At 39.2% G+C, this 21,958-nt stretch overlaps 2 protein-coding genes and 1 long non-coding RNA gene across 4 annotated transcripts; 2 read left to right on the top strand and 1 right to left on the bottom strand.

Annotated features, from left to right (window-relative positions):
• The first annotated feature begins 6,340 nt into the window (after window positions 1-6,340).
• On the top strand, window positions 6,341-7,610 carry LOC119649398 (60S ribosomal protein L8). Its single transcript, XM_038051523.1, has 3 exons — window positions 6,341-6,457; window positions 6,670-6,825; window positions 6,884-7,610. The coding sequence occupies exons 2-3, from the start codon at window positions 6,688-6,690 to the stop codon at window positions 7,520-7,522; spliced, it is 777 nt and encodes a 258-aa protein (XP_037907451.1). The 5' UTR covers window positions 6,341-6,457; window positions 6,670-6,687; the 3' UTR covers window positions 7,523-7,610.
• A 6,243-nt stretch (window positions 7,611-13,853) lies between these two features.
• On the bottom strand, window positions 13,854-15,341 carry LOC119647976. The gene is made up of 2 exons (XR_005248998.1): window positions 14,884-15,341; window positions 13,854-14,814 (listed from the first exon to the last, which is right to left on the bottom strand). It is a non-coding gene; the product is annotated as an uncharacterized LOC119647976 (long non-coding RNA).
• On the top strand, window positions 14,207-21,580 carry LOC119647975 (NEDD4 family-interacting protein 2). Of its 2 annotated transcripts, XM_038049347.1 has the most exons (3): window positions 14,207-14,353; window positions 14,418-14,559; window positions 19,985-21,580. In XM_038049347.1, the coding sequence occupies exon 3, from the start codon at window positions 20,023-20,025 to the stop codon at window positions 20,656-20,658; it is 636 nt and encodes a 211-aa protein (XP_037905275.1). In that variant the 5' UTR covers window positions 14,207-14,353; window positions 14,418-14,559; window positions 19,985-20,022; the 3' UTR covers window positions 20,659-21,580. The 2 variants fall into 2 exon arrangements, with proteins under 2 accessions (XP_037905275.1, XP_037905276.1); XM_038049348.1 differs by lacking the exons at window positions 14,207-14,353; window positions 14,418-14,559 and adding an exon at window positions 14,586-14,804.
• The last annotated feature ends 378 nt before the right edge of the window (window positions 21,581-21,958 follow it).

The following is a 21,958-nucleotide window of genomic DNA, read 5'->3' as shown; positions in this document are numbered from 1 at the left end:
GGACCCTGTCGCGGGTTAAGTACTAATTTTACTGATATTCTGATACGGACGCAACAACTGTGGCCCCGGTGGGGTGCCACCTCTGTTACGATGATAGACCAGCATTACCTCACCTTGGCACCAAAGCTGTCAGCCAAACCAACCTCTTCTAACCGGTTTGGCAATCGTGAACACTTCCTGGGCGAGATAATGTGAGGAACCGGGCAGCACTTGCTGGAGCTAACCCGAATGCTAGCAGTTCGGCAAGATGAAAGCGGGGTTTTTTGTTCTCAAATATAATCTCCCTGTCAGGACACAGAGATTTTATCATGTGCCTTAGCTCAGGAGTCTACAAAACTAAACCCACCCGGGGTAAACTTCTCTAATAGAGGCGTGAAGCTTTGAGGCGGATTGATACCACCGAAGATCCCAATCCTAAAGGTGATAAACTGCCAAACAGCCTTATAAAGGAGGGGACTAAATCACAGAAACTTAACGCACGGGATGGACGGGGAAGGATTAGCTCTGAGCTAATTCTGGAATCTACGCGACGAATGGCCCCCGTCTTCCTTTCCTCTTCATGGGGGGCCAGATGATATGGCGACGGCATACCCCAACCAAAATGATCACCTCCTGCCGCTTCAATCATATTGGGGGGAACCCTAATAAATGGGAGGATTGACGCTATCCCCGGAGGGAGCTAGAACAAAACAATTCAATTCATTTATTCCATGGAAACAACTACACTTTTACATAAACATTATTGTCTATTATACGAGTTTGTCAATATTGTATCTACTTAGTTAAATAATGCAAAAAGAATGTTGCAAGTAAATAATCTAAAACTAAAAAAAAATAAACATTTTGTCGCGCTCAATATCCTCTATCGATTGCCGTAATAAACCATACTATATTTGGAAAATGATAAAAATAATGAATAACGCTTATGAAATTACCCCTTCGTGTCTTTCTGCTTAACTCTTCCCAATAAAAATCTGTATTATTTTGAATTGTTTTTCATCTTAAAACTATGAATGTAACAAAAATTGGTGGAAGTATGTAATCTGGTGTTCCCTTTACATGCAGTAAGTGGCGCCATCTTGTGTTAAGTTTAAGGGGGGGCTCCCCCTACATGTGAATGGAGGGTGCAAATTTTTTTTCACGGAATGTAGCCATGTGGGATATCAAGGTCTCAATTAGTACTTTTCGAAACTGGTTCAATATTTGATATTGGGTGAAAAATAGGGGAGTGAGGGCTCAAAATATGACCCCCAAAAGCATGCGTATAAAGAACAACATAATGCACAAGCTGGTCAAGTTTGAAGAAAATCCAACTATTATTAACAAAGTTATAGGGGGTGAAACTTTACATTTTTTGTGAATTTTGTGCACTCTACAACCTGCATGACGTCATCATCACATATTAATTCGTCAATATCACAACGAAATGAGTTCTTATGAATGGGGTCGGAAAGAATTATTTTGTTTTAGTTTTTTAGTCATTTGTATATGAATATCAATTACTCCAACCAGACATGTGTGTATATAGGTATATAGTATATGCGTGCTAATGAACTTTGCGGGTAGTGCTTAATTCAGATAGATATAAGAAGTAAATCGGAAATATGGGTACGATCAATTTATATACGTGCATATATGTGTACAGTATTCGGAAATAGGCAGTTTGTTTGTTTAGGGTGAGCGTAATATGTATCTATAGCTGTAATATGTACGTATGTCTCGTAGTTTGGAAAAATATGAAGGATTATGTTGGATTTGTAGCTATATACGGATAGAAAAATGTGCGTTGAATTTTCTTACATAAGATGAACACAAAACCTTTATACCCGAAGTGCGAGCTTCCGGTATTCCGACTTGTTTCTTATTCAATTAAATATCATACAATCGAGATTAAAGTAACTTAGTAGTACATATTCAAACATTTACTTCAGCAAGTGAAAAATTGACTGCACAATTCTTTCGTGTTATATTCTATACTTCATCATCATCAACGGCACAACAACGGGTATCCGGTGTAGACCTGCCTTAATAAGCAACTCCAGACGCCTCGGTTTTGCAACGAGGTCCACCAATTCGATATCCTTAAAAACTGTTTGGCGTCCTGACCTACGCCATCGCTCCATCTTATGCAGGGTCTACCTCGTCTTCTTTTTCTACCATAGATATTGCCCTTATACACTTTCCGGGCTGGATCATCCTCATCCATACGGATTAAGTGACCCACCCACCGTAACCTATTGAGCCGGATTTTATCCACAACCTGACGGTCATGGTATCGCTCATAGATTTCGTCGTTATGTAGTCTATGGCATCGTTCATCCTCATGGAGGGCCGAAAATTGTTCGGAGGGTTCTTCTTCCCTCGAACGCGGGCAAGAGGTCGCAATTTTTCTTGCTAAGAACCCAAGTCTCCGAGGAATACATGAGGACTGGCAAGGTCATTGTCTTGTACAGTAAGAGCTTTGACCCTATGGTGAGACGTTGCGAGCGGAACAGTTTTTGTAAGCTGAAATAGAGTCTGTTGGCAGACAACAACCGTGCGCGGATTTCATCATCGTAGTTGTTATCGGTTGTGATTTTTGACCCTAGATAGGAGAAATTATCAACGGTCTCAAAGTTGTAGTCTCCTACCTTTATTCTTGCCGTTTCACCAATGCGATTTGATGCTGTTGGTTGGTTGGTTTTTGGTTAGTCTTTACCAAGACTATATTGCTATATTCCTTATAAAGCGGATACAATAATATATTGGCAGTAAACTTCGGCTGCAGCAAATAATTCATGTACAGTCGAATCTCATACGTAGTAGTGACTGCTCGTGGATCTCGTTATATATCTTCTTAAAAACCTTTATTCGGTACGCTCGAAGTGCCCGATATGAATTGGAGCAATTGATGGCGCTGTTCATTAGTAAATTTTTCAATTATGAATGAATTTCCGTTGCTAGGTTACATTCATCGTCAAACCAACCGTTCCGACTTTTCTTACGGCTGGGGCCAAGTATGTTTCTCGCCGTATCAATGATAACGTTCTTCAGGTGATTGTGAAGATCATTTGTTGATGCTTAAATTTACAGATCTCCAGAACATCTCATTTCCCCTTTATAGGTGTTACGGAGGGCTGTGTTGTGAATGGCGTCAGTATTCACTCTCACCTGATTGTCAGAGCGGATTGTAGGTAGTGTTGTAATTCGAGTCCGGAGCAGTATGCTAACGAGATAGTGTTTCGAGCCTATATTAATAATAATAATAATCGTTGGCGCAACAATCCTTGTTGGATCAGGGCCTTGAAGTGTGTTAGAGCACTTCATTCAAGATCGCAACGGTACACTACAGTACACTGTAGTGGACAATTTGGTCAGCGTTGTGGTCCAATGGGATTATTACCCTGATTTGACTTAAGCACTCAATCACAACTGAGTCGACTGGTATCAACGTCAAATCATGATACAAATCTCTCTGCCAACAGTACGATTTGAACCGCAACCTTCCATACGACAACCTTGTGCTCTAACCGCTCAGCTAACCGGACACCGAGTCTATATTGGCCCCCCATATTTTCTGACATTCATCATGGCTGAGAGGTGGTGATGTTTAATCAGTACGTGGTCAATTTGGTTGAAAGTGATCTCGTCTGGAGAGGCCCACGTATGTTTGTGGACCGCTTTCCGCGCAAACCAGATACTTCCAACAACCATTTCGTGCGATATTGCTAACTGAATACTCTGCAGTCCGTTATCATTGACTTCCCTATGTAAGCTATGGAAGCCAACGTATCGCCTGAATACGGGCTCCGTCCTTACTTGACTGTTGAAATCTCCAATTTTGATATCATATTTGGGACAGGCTTCGAGGGTCCACTCAACTGCCTCGTAGAAGGTATCCTTCTCCGAGTCTGCAGTCTCCTCTGTAGGCACGTGGTTCTTCTCCAGGAAATCGGTCCCAGTCCAGCGCACCTCTTGAAACCCTGTTACATTAGCCTTATATTGGGGCAGGATATCGGCTAGCTGCTGAACAGCATTCAGTCTGTACAGGGAACGCACGTTCCATGAGAAAATGTGCACCTTGTTATTCCGTTGTCGTTGCCGGGTTTGTCGTTTCAAATTCCATCCTGTCCAAGGTTTTTTCTGTGGCTTCGTAACTTGGGTGTTCCGTGTAGGGTTGTTAGCCCTATCCGTCCTCAAATCTAGAGGGCAGTTGGTACAATTTGTCCCGTTTTTAAGCGCGGGAGACTCACCTTCTTTCTTTTCTGTCTGCAGTTTTTCATTAAGAAAGAACTCCCAGCGATCCCCACGTGGAGGTGGAGATAGGGTTTGGTAGTAGAGATTTTAGTATTAATTCAGCAGAGGTTTCCCAGGTTTTGTGTTCCATCGTGGGTATCAATCCACGTTTTGCCCTGAGACCTATACTACCTTTTGACCGCCGGATGATAGAATCCATAATAAAAAAGAAAACACGAAAAAGGGAGACAGAGAACTTAACTACATTATACTCGCTTAACGCTTCAGGTATAAAAGGTTTTGTTTTTCCCTATGTGAGGGGCATAACGTAGCTCTCCATTGGCTTATAGCGTTGATCCGAGATATTTAAATCGCTCAGTTCTGGGCAGATTACTGCCATTGCCAGAACTGAGCGATTTAAATATCTGGAGGGGCAGGTTACTGCCATTGCCAGAACTCAGCGAGTCAATGCTATCAGCTAATGGAGAACTGCGTAATGAATTTTTTTCACGTATTAATGCAACCTGGATGAAGTGGCATTCCACAACTGGTGTTCTTTGTGCTGGATCAGCACACGCCCCATATCTACAATTTACTGCAATGTCATCCGTCTGCCGCTCTCTATTGTTCTGAGTGTTAGCCGACTATAAAAGACGATGAAAGGCGTCTTGCGGTAATGGGGACGAAGATGTTGTATTGCACTGGTCGCGTGACACGTTTTGATCACGTCTGAAGTGGGAATACCTGCGATCAATATGGCTTTGCACCGATCGTGAAAAAACTGCGAGAGAGGCGTTTTCGATGGTGTGGTCACTTAATTCACGCTAACGAGAATTCACTTACCAATATTGGTCTGAACATCGAAATCAATGGTAAGCAACCAAAAAGCCGAAACAACGATGGCTTGATACGCTGGATAGGAATTTAAAGGCCTCGCGATTACATTTTGTTCAGGCATTTGATAAAATAAAATGACGAAACTGATCACGACGAGTCGACCCCGCTTGTGAACGGGACAAAGGCTGAAGAAAAAGACACGACTGCTCCATGTCACATAGCTAAAAATTCCATTGCCCTCTATTTTTTAGAAAGCGATTTAAATAAATCATTTGATGGAAACCCCTGTATTGATAATAGTCAACCTAATACACTTCACACTCTGAGTTTAATATAATTAGCAAATGCCAAGAATGTAACCTACATCAAATATCAAAAAAAGGCTGGGGAGAATTAGATTCTTCTTGAATGGAATTTTAATATTTCACTCGAATGTCAATTATTCTCGTTAATTATGACATCAACATCTTATTTGTATGGCTTAGGATGCTGTTAATTCGCACGAAATTGATAAGTTTGAACTGCTATAACTTTGACACTAATAGTTGGATTTTCATGAAACTTGGCATATGTATGCACGATGCGTCCTCTATGTCGGTGTAAAATTTAGTACACCTAGGATGAAGTTAAAAGGAGGAGGAGGAGGAGGAATTTTTAGGTTGAGTAGTTTCCGAAAATGAGTCTTGTCTCACTTTAATTGCGTACATTTTGACTCCTTACTCACGCACTTTGCAATTCACGCCAAAACTAATATCAGTACAAATTTAGACCTTTCATTTGATACCCTACACCACTATATCTGGTGAAAAAAATTTTTGAATCCCCCTTTTGCATGTATGGGGAGCCCCCCTTTAAACTCCACCTAAATTGATGCCACTCACTGTATGCGTGGCATTTCATAGTTCCCATCTGTCCACCAAATTTCGTTCGGATCGGTTTAGGGGTTGTCTTGTGAGAAGGATCATTAACAGATATCGGAAATGAGCGGAATATATAAGATATCTTGCCCTTGTGTCGATGTGTGCCGATTTTTTAACGGATTGATACTGATATTTTAGTTCCAAAGAAATTATTATCCCGGATTAATTAAAGGACTGACTTTTAAGTGAAGCTTCCTGCTCATGTAACACGAAGCCCTTTACAAAGTTTAATAGGGGTTCAATAAAGTTAGTTTGACTTATTCATTTACATATATCCCATTTTTAGTTCATCAATGCAGATATAGGCAGATATTTAATTTAAAAAATGCGAAGAAAAATATTTAGTTTTGTGAATTTATTCTTGTTTAACGCTTTTCGATGAAGATCCATGCGACCTCTATACTGCGACACTGAACCAAATTCGAAAATTCGTTGACGTTTATTGGTTTTCTGTCAAGTTTCTTTTCGAATTTTTAGTGGAATCGGTATGTTGTCAGTTTCGCGTAAATCTAGGAAAATTTTAATTTTTAGCTGCCATCCATAATTCTATCTAGTCAACTCCTATTCTAATAGTTATGAGACACCATTGACTATTGTTATTTCCAATGAGGATTTGTTTGCAGACATATTTTCTCAATAAATTGTGATCTTTCCAAACGTCAAACGCTGATAGATGTTTTTTAATTTGTGATTGCAGGTGAAATACAAACCGACAATGGGTCGTGTAATTCGTGCACAACGTAAAGGTGCGGGCTCCGTATTCAAGGCTCATGTGAAAAAACGCAAGGGAGCAGCGAAATTGCGACCATTGGACTATTCCGAGCGTCATGGCTACATTAAGGGTGTTGTTAAGGTTAGAATTGACTCCGTGTGATTGTCCTGTATTTTGACTTTAATAATATTTTCTTCAGGAAATTGTCCACGATCCAGGCCGTGGTGCCCCATTGGCTGTAGTGCATTTCCGCGATCCTTACCGCTACAAGACCCGCAAGGAGTTGTTTATTGCCCCAGAAGGCATGCACACCGGACAGTTCGTCTATTGCGGCAAGAAAGCCAACTTGCAAATTGGAAACGTTATGCCTCTGTCAGTTATGCCTGAAGGTACAATCATTTGTAATTTGGAGGAAAAAACAGGAGATCGAGGCCGGCTTGCCCGTACATCAGGCAATTACGCTACAGTTATCGCCCACAATCCGGACACACGGAAGACCCGTGTGAAGCTGCCATCAGGCGCGAAAAAAGTCGTTCCATCTGCTAATCGGGCTATGGTTGGTATTGTAGCTGGAGGCGGTCGTATTGACAAGCCAATCCTGAAGGCTGGCCGTGCATACCACAAATACAAGGTAAAACGCAATAGCTGGCCTAAGGTGCGTGGTGTGGCAATGAACCCAGTCGAGCATCCTCACGGTGGTGGTAACCATCAACACATTGGTAAGGCTTCGACAGTCAAGCGAGGAACTTCAGCCGGTCGTAAAGTCGGTCTCATTGCTGCGCGCCGTACTGGTAGAATCCGTGGTGGTAAAGGAGAAGCCAAGAAGGAAGCAAAGTAAAATAAGGCTTGAAGTGCGTGGTGAGAGGTGGTTCGCGTACACCATTTGTCAAGTATTGAGTGTTTTACACATGCTTGCGAAAGTGCTGGCGGCTCACGAATAAAATATTAATTTTTTTAAAATTAAACCTGAGTTATCATTGTGGTTGCATTGCTTTTCTGCTTATAATTAGAGGTTTCATTTGGTAAACGGGCGATTAGCATCGAAATGTTCCGAAACCATGATAAAGACCTTCACTGGGTTTTTTCTTTTGGAGAAGTTTCAAATGCCTCGCGTCTTTGTTTTGTTGGGATCGTGTGAAGGGAGTCTCAAAACCCCCGTACCCCCGTACCGAACCCCCCCGTAATTCTGGCGAAACATTCCTTACCACCATTCATATTCACAATTCAATGGTAAGTTAGTTGCACTAACAATTGAACGTTCAATTGGTAGTCGGAAATGTGCAAATAATTTTTTGATGTTTATTCATTAGTCGAACTATTTCAACTAACGGTTAGTTACGCGAAAGTGGATTAGGTGAAGGGGCAAGGATTTTTAACACCAGCAGAAGTTCTATTCAAGGAATATGGTGGGAAGGAAAGTTGAAGTTTTGAGGGAAAATGTACGTTCGTCGAAGATTTATGTGGTAATAGTAGAGTACAAAAAAAACGTCGAAAATAAACATAAACATTAGAATCGAGTCGATGTCTGTTTGCCACACACGATTTATTCGGAACCGGCTCGACCGATTGTCATGAAAATTGGTAAGAGCGTGTGATCTGTTGTTCCCTTTACATATAGCAAGTGGCGCCATTTTGTGGCAAGTTTAAGGGGGGGGCTCCTCATTCATATGAATGGAGGGTGTAGTTGCCGTGTTGGGTATCAAATGAAAGGGCTCAATTAATACTTTTCGAAACTATTAATATCGGGTGAAACATATGGAAGTAAGGACTCGAAATATGATCATCGAAAAGTGTAACAGGTCTCGTTCTCAGAACCTATCCAACAGAAAATCAGAGTAGTGCACCTCTACGAAATCTAGCCCTCAAAATACATCCGGTGCCGATATCTGCATTAATAAAGTCAATAATAGTATCACCAGAAATTTACCCCCTTATGCCCATCCCAGAAGTACAAAATTTGGCATGGGTATAAGGAATAACACAATGCAAAGTTTGGGTTGAAGAAAATCCAACTATTATTAACAAAGTTATAGGAGATGAAACCTTGCTATTTTTTGTGAATTTCGTGTATTCTACAACGTGTATGACGTCATCATCACATATCAATCCGTCAATACAACAACGAAGTGAGTTCATATGAATGGGGTCGCAAGGAATTATTTTGTTTTAGTTTTTTAGTCATTTGTATATGAATATCATTTACTCCAAACAGACGTGTGTATATCCGTGCTAATGAAGATAGATTATCAGGTAGACATATTTGTACATTAAACCAGCCGTATTTAATATACGTGCTATATGTGTACATATGTCTGCTTTTGGGTACGAAGTAAATCGGAAATACGGGTACGATCAATTTATATACGTGCATATATATGTGCAGTATTGGGAAATAGGCAGTTTGTTTGTGTATGGTGAGAATAATATCTATGGCGGTAATATGTACGTACGGCAGTAGTTTGGAAAAATATGAAGAAATATGTTGGATTTTTTTTCGTCTCAGACCGCCATCTCCGGCATATTTTTTAAAAAAAAATTCTAATACTTGCTTCAGAACAATTGATTTTTCTCCCTATTACTATTTCCGCAAAACCAGAATACGGGCCTTTTCCTCAACACTTAACAGACATTTTTTTCACACAAAATTAGGGGGTTTCACTCTCTCTCTTTTCAAATCTCCAAGCAAACTGATACTGAACTAAATCTGTATATGGCGATCTTTTTTTAACACCAACATTTAACTTTAAATCCCAAAACAGATCATTAGGCGAGCATAAATGTTTTCTAGACGTAATTAAAAAGGTCGAATCATAAAAGTGTTGAGTGCGAATTTTTTTTTTGTCGGGCACTGTATTTGAAAACTCATGGTTTTCCTATGGAAATGTGTAGAAATTAGCATAGATGTTTTCGGACTGGGACATGCCCTGAATAGGTGGCGTTCGCGGGGATATGTTGGACCAGCGTCGCTGCCGTTATTTTATTGATATTTTCTGAAAAGTATGGAAGAAAAAGGGAAACGCTTTTTTATACAAGTGCACAAAACCAGCATTAAAATCAAGTGAAAAAAGACTAATTGTATGGGGTTTCCTAAATGTAAATTAAGCAAATATCACCATCACTCTACAAGGCAATGTTAATATCGATGTCTACTTAACACTGTTAAAAGATGTGGCGATACGAGAAGGACAGAGTGATTGGTGACGATTTTACCTTACAACAGGCCAATGTTGCTATCGACTCAACCAAAATAGTTTTTAAATACCTTAAGGATGAGAATATCAATATCCCTAAATGGTCTCTCCAAAGTCCTGACCTATCGTTTCTTGAAAATGCTTGGGCTATTTTGAAAATGCGCATTTTCGAGTAAGCACACTGTAGCATGCATGATTGGTATAGCTGTATAAAAGAAACTTGGGAAAAAGATTTCTCCAGAGGAGTGCAAAAAACTTGTTTGAACAATGAAAGATCGTTTGCTACCAGCTACTTATATGAATTGTTATTTTGGTTTCGACATAACATCTAACATTCTTTAATCTGTGCTTATTGCTTATGAAATAAAATTAAAAAACAATTCTTTTTAAAAAAGGTTATTTGTATATTAATTTCATATTATGTTATGGAAACATATTTATGAGACATACTGTAAGTAACCACCAGTGTCGTCGATGGTTGCGAGTGGGGATGATCTTCACTTGTTGAAGCTCCGCTGCGATGAAAAAGTGCGCCTTGGCAAAGGAAACTCGCATCATTGCGTTGGCGAGAGGCGATTTAGGAGTTGCCTTCTGATTGTGCAAAAGGGGCACAAAAGGGATGCTGACATCGGCTTTAAAAGCGACCCTCACCTTATGGTCGCTTATATCTGCTTGCCTATCCCAGCTACAATTCCTCAAGTTGTTTCCTATGCTGTCGTTGGACAATGGGGAATTTTTCTTGCTGCGGAAAAGACAAGTCTCGAAACAACTTTCTGGGAAATAATGCTGATCATCAGGCTGTCATCAAAAATGCTTTTATCTCTGCCGCGGGTTAAGTGGTCGGCCAAGACCCAGAAAGGCACCATAAAACCTGAATGTCTACAGAAGCATGGAGGCGGATCCATGAATTCAAGACGCAGAGTATTGTGTTGGGCTGGGAAACAGAAGTCGTCGCAAATATTTTGCAAATGTATATCACATTCCGAAAGATCTAGTAGATGGTCGTAAGCTTATCCATGGTTTTGTGAGGAGGTGTTTACAGAAGGCTTCTTCTTCACTTCACCACAATCCTAATCCGTATAAAATCCAATGAAGCCCCACCTCTCGTCGATGATAGGGCAAGTCATCGTAAGATATATATGAATTGTTCTATCCAAAAATATCTTGCACTCAAACAAAGTAGCGCCGATGGCCTTGGCAGTCTCACTGCAGAATCATTTCCGGAAGGGGAACGTTCGTTAAGATTCTGAGAAAGGACACCCGTCCTAGGTGCAACAATTATACAGATATTTGCATGCTCCCTGCCGTAGTGAAAATAATCCATAGGTACATTGAAGAAAACCCAAAACATCGACAGAGAATTTCCCTGTACCATACACATCAACACTCTTCAGATCATCGTAGAGCAGTGTTCGCTCCTGATATGGCAAGCCACCCCTGCATGCGGATAAAGATTCCTCCTCCAAACAATGACAAAATTATCTTTGCAATAAACGCGCTCGAACGGAGTAAAGTGCCAGACTTTTTCACGGTCTCCCTGTCGTACTTTTTCGTGTAGAATTGCTGCTTTTACTCCTCCGTAAATCCTGGGCCTCTGGTATCTACAGTTGCTCCAGTGGGTGGAAAAAGTGGATGCTCGTTAGAATTTCGAAGTAGAGTGCCCATCTTGTGTGGTGTTTGTGTGCTTCTGCTCTCATGAAGGTATTAATTATAATTTACCTGGATTGCATAAAGAACACCTTAGAAGCTTAGTGGAAGAGAGCAGACTTTTTTGTCGTTGTGGTCCTGCCTAACGAAATTTAAAATTATCATTAACAAAATACAACTCTGGCGGACTTAGTTGTAGACTTCGGATTCCTCCAAGATTATTTCGATTGATCACATGACAATTTGCATCGTTATGTCGTTTTGTGTAGGAGATAATAGTCGCTGCAGAAAGGTTGTAAGAATCGACGGTAGTGTTTGCTATATGGAGATTCAGGGCGGGTATTAGCCTGGTCTTTATCAGTATGTTTTGGGGTGTTATTTTTTAAATTTCAGGATTATTTTCGCTGTTATCTGTTGTCAAAACGACAGCTTTTGCTTCCCAGGTTAACGCAATGGTGAAATTTCTTTTTTTTTACACTGAAAGTTACGCTGTAATTCTATTAATTTGTCAAAGTAGCAGGGCTCCAGATAGTTGGGATCACCTCCATTCGCAGCGGTTAACAGAATCCTTTGCCCTTTGCGCGCATTAGTAGGCGTACCCACATTCAATGATTCCGGACTTGCGAATATATTAGAGAAGCTTATCCGTACGCATCATAGGCCCTAACATCTAGCAGTCTCTACATGGAATTTAGTGCCTGTGATGTGTATGGATAAGCTTCGCCAGCCAATTCGCAAATTCGGCCCATTGTGTGTGGGTACTACTTATTAGATGTACTGTGAGCCAGGCCTCATGACACCCTTTTGGGACACCATCGACAATTTGATCCGCGGCAGAGATGGAGGCTTTTTTTATGGCAGCCCAGTGGTAATCAACACTCGCGGAGAAGTTGTTCAAAACTTCTTTCGTTTCTTGGACGACAGTTGAATCGTAGAAATTACCCGAGTAGCGGATGTAAGCGATCGAGGTTGATTTCAGCACATCTTATATGCATTTATTTATTTTCTATTTTTATTCAGAAGATAACTTCTAAATCTGCTGATTGTGATGTTTTCGATCTGATTAGATGTTCATTGCTGGGTATGCCTTACCAAGGAATTCTAGACATCCCAGTTTTGTGCCAAGGCAGGCATCAATTCGACATCCTCCCATCTGAAGCAAGATCTGCCACATCTGCTTTTTCTACCGTAAATATTGCCCTTATATACTTTTCGGACTGGATTTATCCTCTGGTCAGGGAAATGGAAACTTTTGCAAAAAACAAGAGTTCAGAACCATATAGCGCCACATGAAGCTTGAAGATGGCTGCAAATGTATGTACACATATGTCTCGAGAAATTGCAGAGGACCATATATTTCAGATGGTTCATTGTGGATCTGATATGTATCGGTATATATGTATGTAGAAAATATTCAATGTAAGATGTCTCATGATACAGTAAATGCGAAATTTCTTCCAATTTCATGGCTTATATTATCATTTGCACTCATACCAAATTGGGTACTTCTAAGATGAATTTAAGGGGATTTCTTCAATGAATACCTTAAATTTAGTGATTTACCACTATTCACTTTATTTGAGCAGATATCGGAATGCGATATATTTAAAGCCTAGACTTTATATAGATCACAGTAGATCTACTATAGGCAGTACCCTTACAAAAATGACCCCACTTGCAAATGTGCTCGCAGAAGCTTATCTGTACACATCAGAGACGCTAAACAAGGAAAAGGCATAATCCTCGTCAAATCGTATTGGTAAGAGAGAGATCGGTGAGCCTTTGCTATTCCGGTACTACGGCGTGCTCACCCATGTAGCAAAAAGTTGTTTCACGTATTCACTTATACATAAGCAAAAACTTGCCAATCTCACCAATACATTGGCAAGTCCGGGCGGTATGTCAAACACAGCTGATCGGGTTTTCGGTACATCTCGCTCATGCTCAAGGGCAAAACAATTTGAAATCGTGTGTACTCGCACTGATTTCCCCCCTTGAGGGGCAAGGGGGAGTGAGGTAGCTGTCTAGTATCTAACTGTGATATAGATCTATCATTGTAACGTTTTTCAAATTTGTTGATGAGGTAAGTTCCGAGAACGAGAATTGTTACACTTTGTGGTGTATAATTTTCGGTTGTAATTAGCTTATTCTCCAGCTGATATTAAAATAATAATTAAAATTTCTGAGATTTCGATTGCTCAGATGTTGACAGAAAAAAATTTAAACTTTCTTAAAGAAACGCGCCGAACTTAGATGATAAGTCAGCTGACATTTCCGAAGATTTATTAATTTCCGAATGAGCACAACAAGCGATCAAATGGGATAAAAACGTTTCCAAACAACTAAATTTGATTTTTATTTCAACGTTTGCTGAATAGAATTGATATCAAACATCACAATTTTTCGTGTAATTATAAAAAAAAGCTTATTTAGTTGCCTGACAAACTGTTGTTACGATAATTTAATTTTAGTTTACTTCAAAGATCGAAACTACAAAATAAAAATGGAAATGAAATGCTTCAATTTGATAGCCGGCTATTCTTGAATATTAAAAGTTGTTATTTTGTCAAAGAAGGTAGAGCCTGTATGTTTCGCCGTTCGCTTCCGATATAGTGTGAAGGTGAATAAAATTTGTCATCCACTGTGGCCGTTCCATGCTATGAGACCGCGGTGAATACCGAACGTAGCAATCCTCTCCAATGACGGACAACTGACTCGTGCATCTTTGTTTACTTCCACTGCCTTCCAGTGCGATGATAAGTGATTACAACTGATGATGACGTACGACGAACTTTGACGAGCAGTTGTCAAGTCGCGTAAATCGATTGCAGGTGAGAATCAAAGTCGAATAAAAGTTCGATTGAGTGCAAACTATTAGATATTTGTGTTTTGCAGGCGATTTTTCATCCAAATCATTTGCGTTGATTTCCTCGATTGTGCAACCACTGTTGCGCGAAGTGTGTAACTCGCGAAGCTCCATCGTGTGCAAATTAACTGGACGGCCGTGAAAATTGGAAAGCAATCGGGATTAGAAAAGGTTTGACATCTACTCAGTGGTATTTATATTAAGCGCTGTCCCTAATTTTCATGTGATTTTTGAGGAACCTATTGCGTTTTATACATCTGTTTAAAGTTCACCCTGGATGGAGTTAAGTGCCAGGGAATTGAGAAGTGCCAAAAACACGCGATCGTGTCTCATTCCGGGGCTCTTGCGATTCCTTTGCCAGACGATGTTCCCCGCACGGCCCATTTGCTTAAAACCCGTTCGAACGAATGTGACAGGCAAGTTACGCTAATTGATTGGGTGGAAAGGCGAGAGTTTAGTGATTAGCAACAACGAAGACAAATCACTTTAGCATACACATAGAGGAGCGCTTTGAATATAACAATTTTGCGGTCGGATCGACGACTTTACATCACCAGCACAATTCACTCGGTTCGTTTTGAGTTGATGCTATTACGATCGTTTGAATGGAGATGTTGGCGTTAGACCTTTGGCAATCATTTATCTCCTTCGCTGTCCGAAACCATTCCAAATGCAATTGGTTATATACATGCAAAACTGATAACGAAAGTATAGGCCGGGGTTCACACTAAGTGAGACAAATGAAAATGCTCGTTCTAAGTTGTTTTGCTAAATTGCAAGTTGCCGTCTCAAAGTGAGTCACTGGAAATTGCCATTAAATTCACCCGGTATCGGCATTGGCGATGATTAACACGAAAAAGCTATTAACAAATCATTTGTGGGAAGGTTGTAATGTTTTATTGCTTTGTATTGATTCTTAGCCCAATTCCGATCAGATATATTGGTTTGGAACCTTAAAAAGTAAGGAAGGGAAGTATATCAGAAAATTGAATCCTATATTTTTTTTTGTCTAAGTTATCGGGAGGGGGGGGGGGGGGGGGGGGGTTACGGAGTTTGTTAGAAAAGATTTTAACGAAATCGAGCGCTATCTCTCTATGGCGGAATTTAAGGGGAAACCCTACTACCTGTTATCTAAAGTGAGATCAGGGAAATAGAAATAATGTTGCACCAAATAATTCCGAAATTTCAAGCAACCTTATAATCAAGTTCCAGCAAAATTGTGCCAAAATAACATTATCATCAGCGAAATTGATTGAAATTAAGAGGCAAAAGTAATGCGACAGTTCTGATTTTATGCTTGGAAGTTAGAAACATTTTGGTTCTAATTTTATTTTATTTTCAACGAAATCGAAATAAATAGCTCCGAAATTTGGAGGTGGTCCTCAAAGGATCCGTTCTTATTACGAATTCTAAGGATGCAGCAGTATCTTCAGTGTGAGGGAGTGTGTGCTTTTCATGACACCCATAATGCAGAAGAAGATGAGTATTTGGAATGAGGATAGTTTCTTAACCGTTTGCCTCCGCTCTTACTTTGGCAACCATACAAATACTTCACATGTAGGTAAATTTCCACTAGATTTGGTATGGGCGATTTTCATATAAGTCGTCAAACTAGTCACTACCTTGCTGCTCAACGAATAGATCTTTTGCCATGTCCCGTTTGTTCGCCGCGCCTAAATTTAATGAAGAACCGCAGTATTCACAATTACAACACAACATATCATTACGTTAATGCCCTTAAGGCAGCCATATTACCAGCGCAGGACACTACCAAACCTTAAATTGTGCAAAACCTTGCGTTCTCTGAAAAGCTTACAGATTGTGCGTTTGTATTGAATAAAGTGGGCCTGTAGATATGAAACGATCGAATTTTCGGTGTTTACTACTTTCCCGTTATTCTATCCACAACATTTTATGTAGTAGTGTTAACAAGGAATTTTGAAGACTCTTCTTCAAGAATAAAAAATCATCTAGCTTAGATTAAAACAAGAAGTTAAAAGTGCCAAATCAAAGGCAGTTCTATAGTTATGAGTTGTGTTTCTTGAAATTTTTCCCAAAATGGGTATACTGAAGTCATCAACATTCCCTTTTACATGGTATCTCGCTCGGTTTAGTAAGATTAGTAGTTCTTATACTACAAAAACCTACGATAAAGATGATAGGAAGTTCCTCTATAGAAGTCCCCTGCTTATGGCGACATACAATTTCACCACACAGATGTGCTTTAATTAACCTGCCTTCTAGCGTCGGTTGTAAAAGTCTATTATATTATTCCTTCTATACAGTACTTCCTGGAGGCCATTGATTGAAAGGTGGTATTATCGAAGGAACTTGCGATGCGTATTATGCAATTTACAAGTTAAATATACCATTCATTTTATCTTCGCTCTGTAATATAGAACCGTTTCATCCAATTGTATATCATACTTATGCTCATTCCAGAACTAGGAAAGTGAATTTCTGATGTTCCCTTTGCAATTTCTGTGTGCGTTGCTTCAGGTTTCCTTAATGTCCTAATGGGATTAGATTTTTTAGATTTTTAACTGATTGTTTTCATTTTGTCACAAAATCTCCTTCGCCAGTCTCCTTGACTTTATAGATCTTCTAATTGCACTATTTGGTTGATTATGCTTCCTTCACCGTCCTCTTTACTCTATCAAATAGTCGAAGTACTTTTTTGTCGTATTAAATTACACTTAATGTACTGGCGTAGCTTTGTCCGCTTACAACCATTCTCACACGAGTTGATAAGTCTTGTAGAGTTCATCCTGGCCACCTCGATGTAGTATTTTCCTTTAGCCACGCTGTTTAGGTTTCCCATGTCAATTGGCAATTCAGCGTTCCCAATTCCTGTAGGCTGTGATATACTTTCTGTGCATTGTCAGAAATTCGAGTGGTAAAGAAAGTCATGTGAATCACGGTCTAGTAACAAAAGTCTGTTCGATACTCTTGTTAGGTATCGTTAGATTATGTTTAAGGGGGAAAACCACATTACACTTTCAAAACCGACTTTTTTTTGGTAAGATCGTTGGCCCAGCTATCCTGAAATTTCAAAGGGAAACTCGTTGCCCTTTAGTTTTTATAGGGGTAGAAGTGAGCGATTATCGGGTGCAGGCTCACGGTCCACCACCCAGGAGGGGTGATAAATTTCTTCATATCCGAAGAGGTTTTTTCTAACGTGTTGTTCTCAAAACGACGTTTTTCACATTTGCAGGAATCCTACCTCAAAAAGTAATAAATCGATCATCAAGAAATGTTGACATATGATTCTTTACAAAATTACCAGGAATTCGAACCAATATTTGCTATGAAATCATTTGAAGGGTGCCTTTTTTTGCATAATTGGTGAAGAAACAAGTCGGGAAACCGGAAGCTCTTGAGTGCAGAACTACTCAGACTACTCATTTTAGTGTGATATTGATATTTAGCACTTTGGGTTGCAGTAAATTTACCCGGTAAAGACAGCTTTGAGTGCAACTTTGTTAGTAATACTACGATTTTAATCAAAATTAGGTATAACATGCTTGATACTAGAATCTATATATAATCTATATAATTATAGGATAAACAAATGAGGGTTTCCAGTCAATTTTCCCAAAAATATAGTAATATACTATTTTTAACTTAAGCAAATCTCGATATGATGGAGAATATTTTGAGGCCTGGATATCGTATAGAGGCAGCTTCATGATTTTTTTTAGGTATGTCGGCTGTGTAGTGTATGAGAATCGGTCAGTTAAAGATATCACCTCTTTCGAACCCCCGCACTCCCCGCCTTTCCAAGGAATGTCAAAACTAATTCTGATGTAAAATTAAAAGCTTTTTAGTTTCAGATAAAAATTGGAGTCGCTACATGTTCCACAGTTGAAGAACTCCAGTTACGGCCTCCAGGGGAATATTGTCGCGTAACTCTTTTATTTTTAGCTTAAACTTTTCAAAAAGTTTAAACTTCTCAAAAGTTGTTCGGAATATGATTGATATAATGTCCAAATTTGATTGAATTCCAAATAATTCTTCCCATTAAAGAAAATCTCAAAAAAGTATTTGAAAAAAAGGCCTTCTAATGTGGGTTCCAGATAGCACTTTCCTGATATGACTCGCACTTTTCAATTGGTGTCACTTAGAATTTATTCTTATCGTGAACTGTGAATGAATTTATGGAGGCCCCGTTACCTGTTACTGAATGGGTCTTTTTTCTTATATTGTTTCTTGTTATTTGTGCGGAAATGGTGGTTTATGTTCCATTGGCATAATGGTAAATTCAATTATATTTTTAATAAACAACCGTTTTTCTTTTACATGCATTATTTCCGTACTTTGCGTACTTTGTGTTCCACTAGCAAAAAAACACAGAGTTATGCGCGAACATTCACGGTAAATTTTCTACTTTGAGATTGGGTCTGCCCTCGTGGCTGGCTACAGTCAATTCAAATAGTAATTTTAGCTTCCTACATCGACAATAATTAGAGTACATAAATATTTGTCATAAATGCCCTTATATTGCAGAACCATATTATGGACTTCCTATTCAATGGTTAACTTTCTTGTATCAGAATTAGAGGGTTTTAAATTTCCAGCCAACCTTTCAAATATAAGTATGAGAAGACTTCTATCATATTAGCTTTTAACTTTAAATCTCGTTGTTCATATGCCAATTCTCAAGTAAAAAGCAATATAAAAGTTGCACTGAAATGTTCGTAGAGTAACATAAAAAAAAATTTGAGGCGAAATTCAAATTGAGAGCAGGAAGCTGAGGGCCAGATCTAGAGAATACGGTAGGTGCTTGAGCAATTGATGAAATAGCACTTCCTTTTTCTTCAAATCACGATTTCATCCTTCAAAAGCTTCAATAATACTGTGTAATAATCGCTGTTGATGGTTTTTCCCTTCTCAAGATAGTCAATGAATATTATACCATGCGCATCCCAAAATAATGATGCCATAGTCTTGCTATGCGTCTGTTGCGTCTGTACACGCTTTGATGGAGGACGAGCTTCAAACACTGCTCGGAATCGTGAACTCATTGGTTTTGGTCGATTTTGAGTTCGCGTGATACCCACTTCGAACAGAGCTTTCACATACCCAAAAATTCTGTCCAACACGTTCCTTTGATCCCTTTAGAGCCTCAGTTTCCTCGATCAGCTTGACTTTGAGCTCATCCAAAATTATTTTGTGGACTTTTTTGAAGTTTTCGTTGGGGCGTCCACTGCGTTTATCGTCCTCGGTGCTCATTTCGCCTGGTTTAAACTTAGCAAACCACTTCTTAACGGTTGGTTTTCCTGTTACAAAGTCTGAATGGTTCTTATCAAGCCAAGCCTTGGCTTCAACAGTATTTTTTTCGCTAAAAAGCAATGAACACACGAAATTCTTTTTTATCTATTTTCTTCGAACTGACAAAAGTTGCTTCATTCAAAATGCTCTATCCCGCAAAATAATAGCTTAACAGCTGTCAAATTTGTAAACCTGTTTTTTTAAGGTTAAGGTTAACTAAAAATTCAGCCCAACTGGTGTTTAGATAAAAGAATAATTTGAATTCGTTTCGTATTTTCTAGCGTGGTATTAAGGTAGAAAAGTAATTGTTTTTTTCTTATTGCAGATTTCAATTTGGGTTGATTAAAAAGTTTTCAGAAGAAAATGGCTCCACCTCCTCCGCTACCGCAGTCGCCCAAAGAGGATTTACCGCCCCCAAAGGCAGATTTCAGTGCTCCACCTCCTTATGAAGAAGCGGAGATTCCACACAGCAAACTCCCTACATATGAAGAAGTTCAGTTGGAAAAATCGTTGCATAATGATTATCCTCAATTACCACCACATCCGATGCCGCCACCGAATCCACATCTGGACACCCGTGCTACAACCTCGGCAGGAACACAACCCTCAATGACATTCATCGCTATTGATACACAGGATCCTGAAAGTTTGACGAGTGGTGATAATGGACTGTTGGGGACGGATATAATGTTCGTAACGGCGTTTATGGTGGCATTTCTATTCAACTGGATTGGTTTCTTGATGTTAACATGTTTTTGTCACACAATTGCGGCACGCTATGGAGCGCTGTCCGGATTCGGACTGTCGCTGGCGAAATGGACACTAATTGTCAAACATTCCGATTATGCTTCATCGCATGAGAATTCGTGGCTTTGGTGGCTTATCATGGCATTTGGGTTTTTAATCTGCGTACGTGCGCTTGTGCAGTACATTAGCATAAAGCGAACTTGGCGATTGTTATCTGCAGCCGCGCAGGAACGGCTATTGTTCTTTTATTAAAAAATATATGAAGGAAGTATATTTTTTTGAAAGAAACGAAAAATATATTTAAAACAGATTATAAATTTAAATCAAAGATATTTAGATAAGTAAGATTTAGAATCAACACCGTTAAATTTTTTTGAAGCTGTGGTATTTTTTTGAAATTGTTCAAAATGTATGTATTGGTCGCTCTTTACCAGCTTATTTTTATTCGTTCAGTTGGAATTTTAGCTCCTCCAGCAAAGTCTAAAAAACAATAAATAATTTTGTAATTTGATACAGGTTTTCTTGATGGGAAGATGTTATGATTTTTAATATAATATCATGGTTAGTAACTTGCGGAAGTAGCCAGCAAAAGATCATAATGTAGCACCGGGCACTGATGGTATAAGTGAAATTCATGAATTTTGTGTATAATTTGACACTTGTTCCGGCTGGCATTGAATGAAGACAAAGCACATCTGTTGGGGTGTGACTACTAAAAATTAATGGATTTCCGTACTTAATTACGAGCTTTCAAATCAAGTAAAATATTCCAAACCGAATTAGTTCTTGGAAGTTATCGAACCGAAATTTATTCCCCTGTATATGGGACATGAAGCGTGCTTGCGCGTCGTTCTCGAATGACGCAGCACAAGCGTTTTTGAATCATTTTTATTTGTTATATACATTTTTATCTGATCCAATAATGAGATAAATTCGAAGAGGACATGAATATGAAATGCATTTTGAATACATTTCCTATTGCAAAATTTGTATGTATGTGTACAATAAGAAAAAAATGATAAATTTAGGTATTGCCGGAAAATGTCCATTAACAAGCTAATTCTGTTTTTTTTATCAGATTAGAAAATCTGGAAATCACAAATTATCCTTCATTCCACTGCAACTAAATAAAATGAAAGTGAGAGTGTTAAATAAATTTCTATATTGAATCCAATATATTTATTTTTATTTTAGCTTCGCTCCGTCTATGGGAGGTGAAGTGCATGATGAGTACTCTTGTTAAAAATCCATGTTCATTTAATTTTGCTTCTTTTGGATCAAGCAATTAGCAACTAGCTGACTTGTTAACCATTGAAGAGATTTCGAAGCTTGATTTAAAGGAATATATGTGTGTAAACAGTGATAGAAAGTTTTCGTCATTGTGTTGCGTTTCTTACAGCCCTTCGAAATGAAGATTCAAAGTTGAGTTGAAGGGGGAACTCCTCATACATGCTAAGGGGGGCACGTACATTTTTTCCTAGTATATCTGTATGTGGTATGAATTGGTACAGTCAAAAGCAAGTCTAGTTAGAGCCAGGCAGAATGGGTTTCT

Source organism: Hermetia illucens, chromosome 2 (assembly GCF_905115235.1).
Source record: "Hermetia illucens chromosome 2, iHerIll2.2.curated.20191125, whole genome shotgun sequence".
NCBI classification, from domain to species: domain Eukaryota; kingdom Metazoa; phylum Arthropoda; class Insecta; order Diptera; family Stratiomyidae; genus Hermetia; species Hermetia illucens.
Note: the sequence above shows the minus strand (reverse complement) of the source record. Positions and strands in the feature narration are given on the sequence as shown.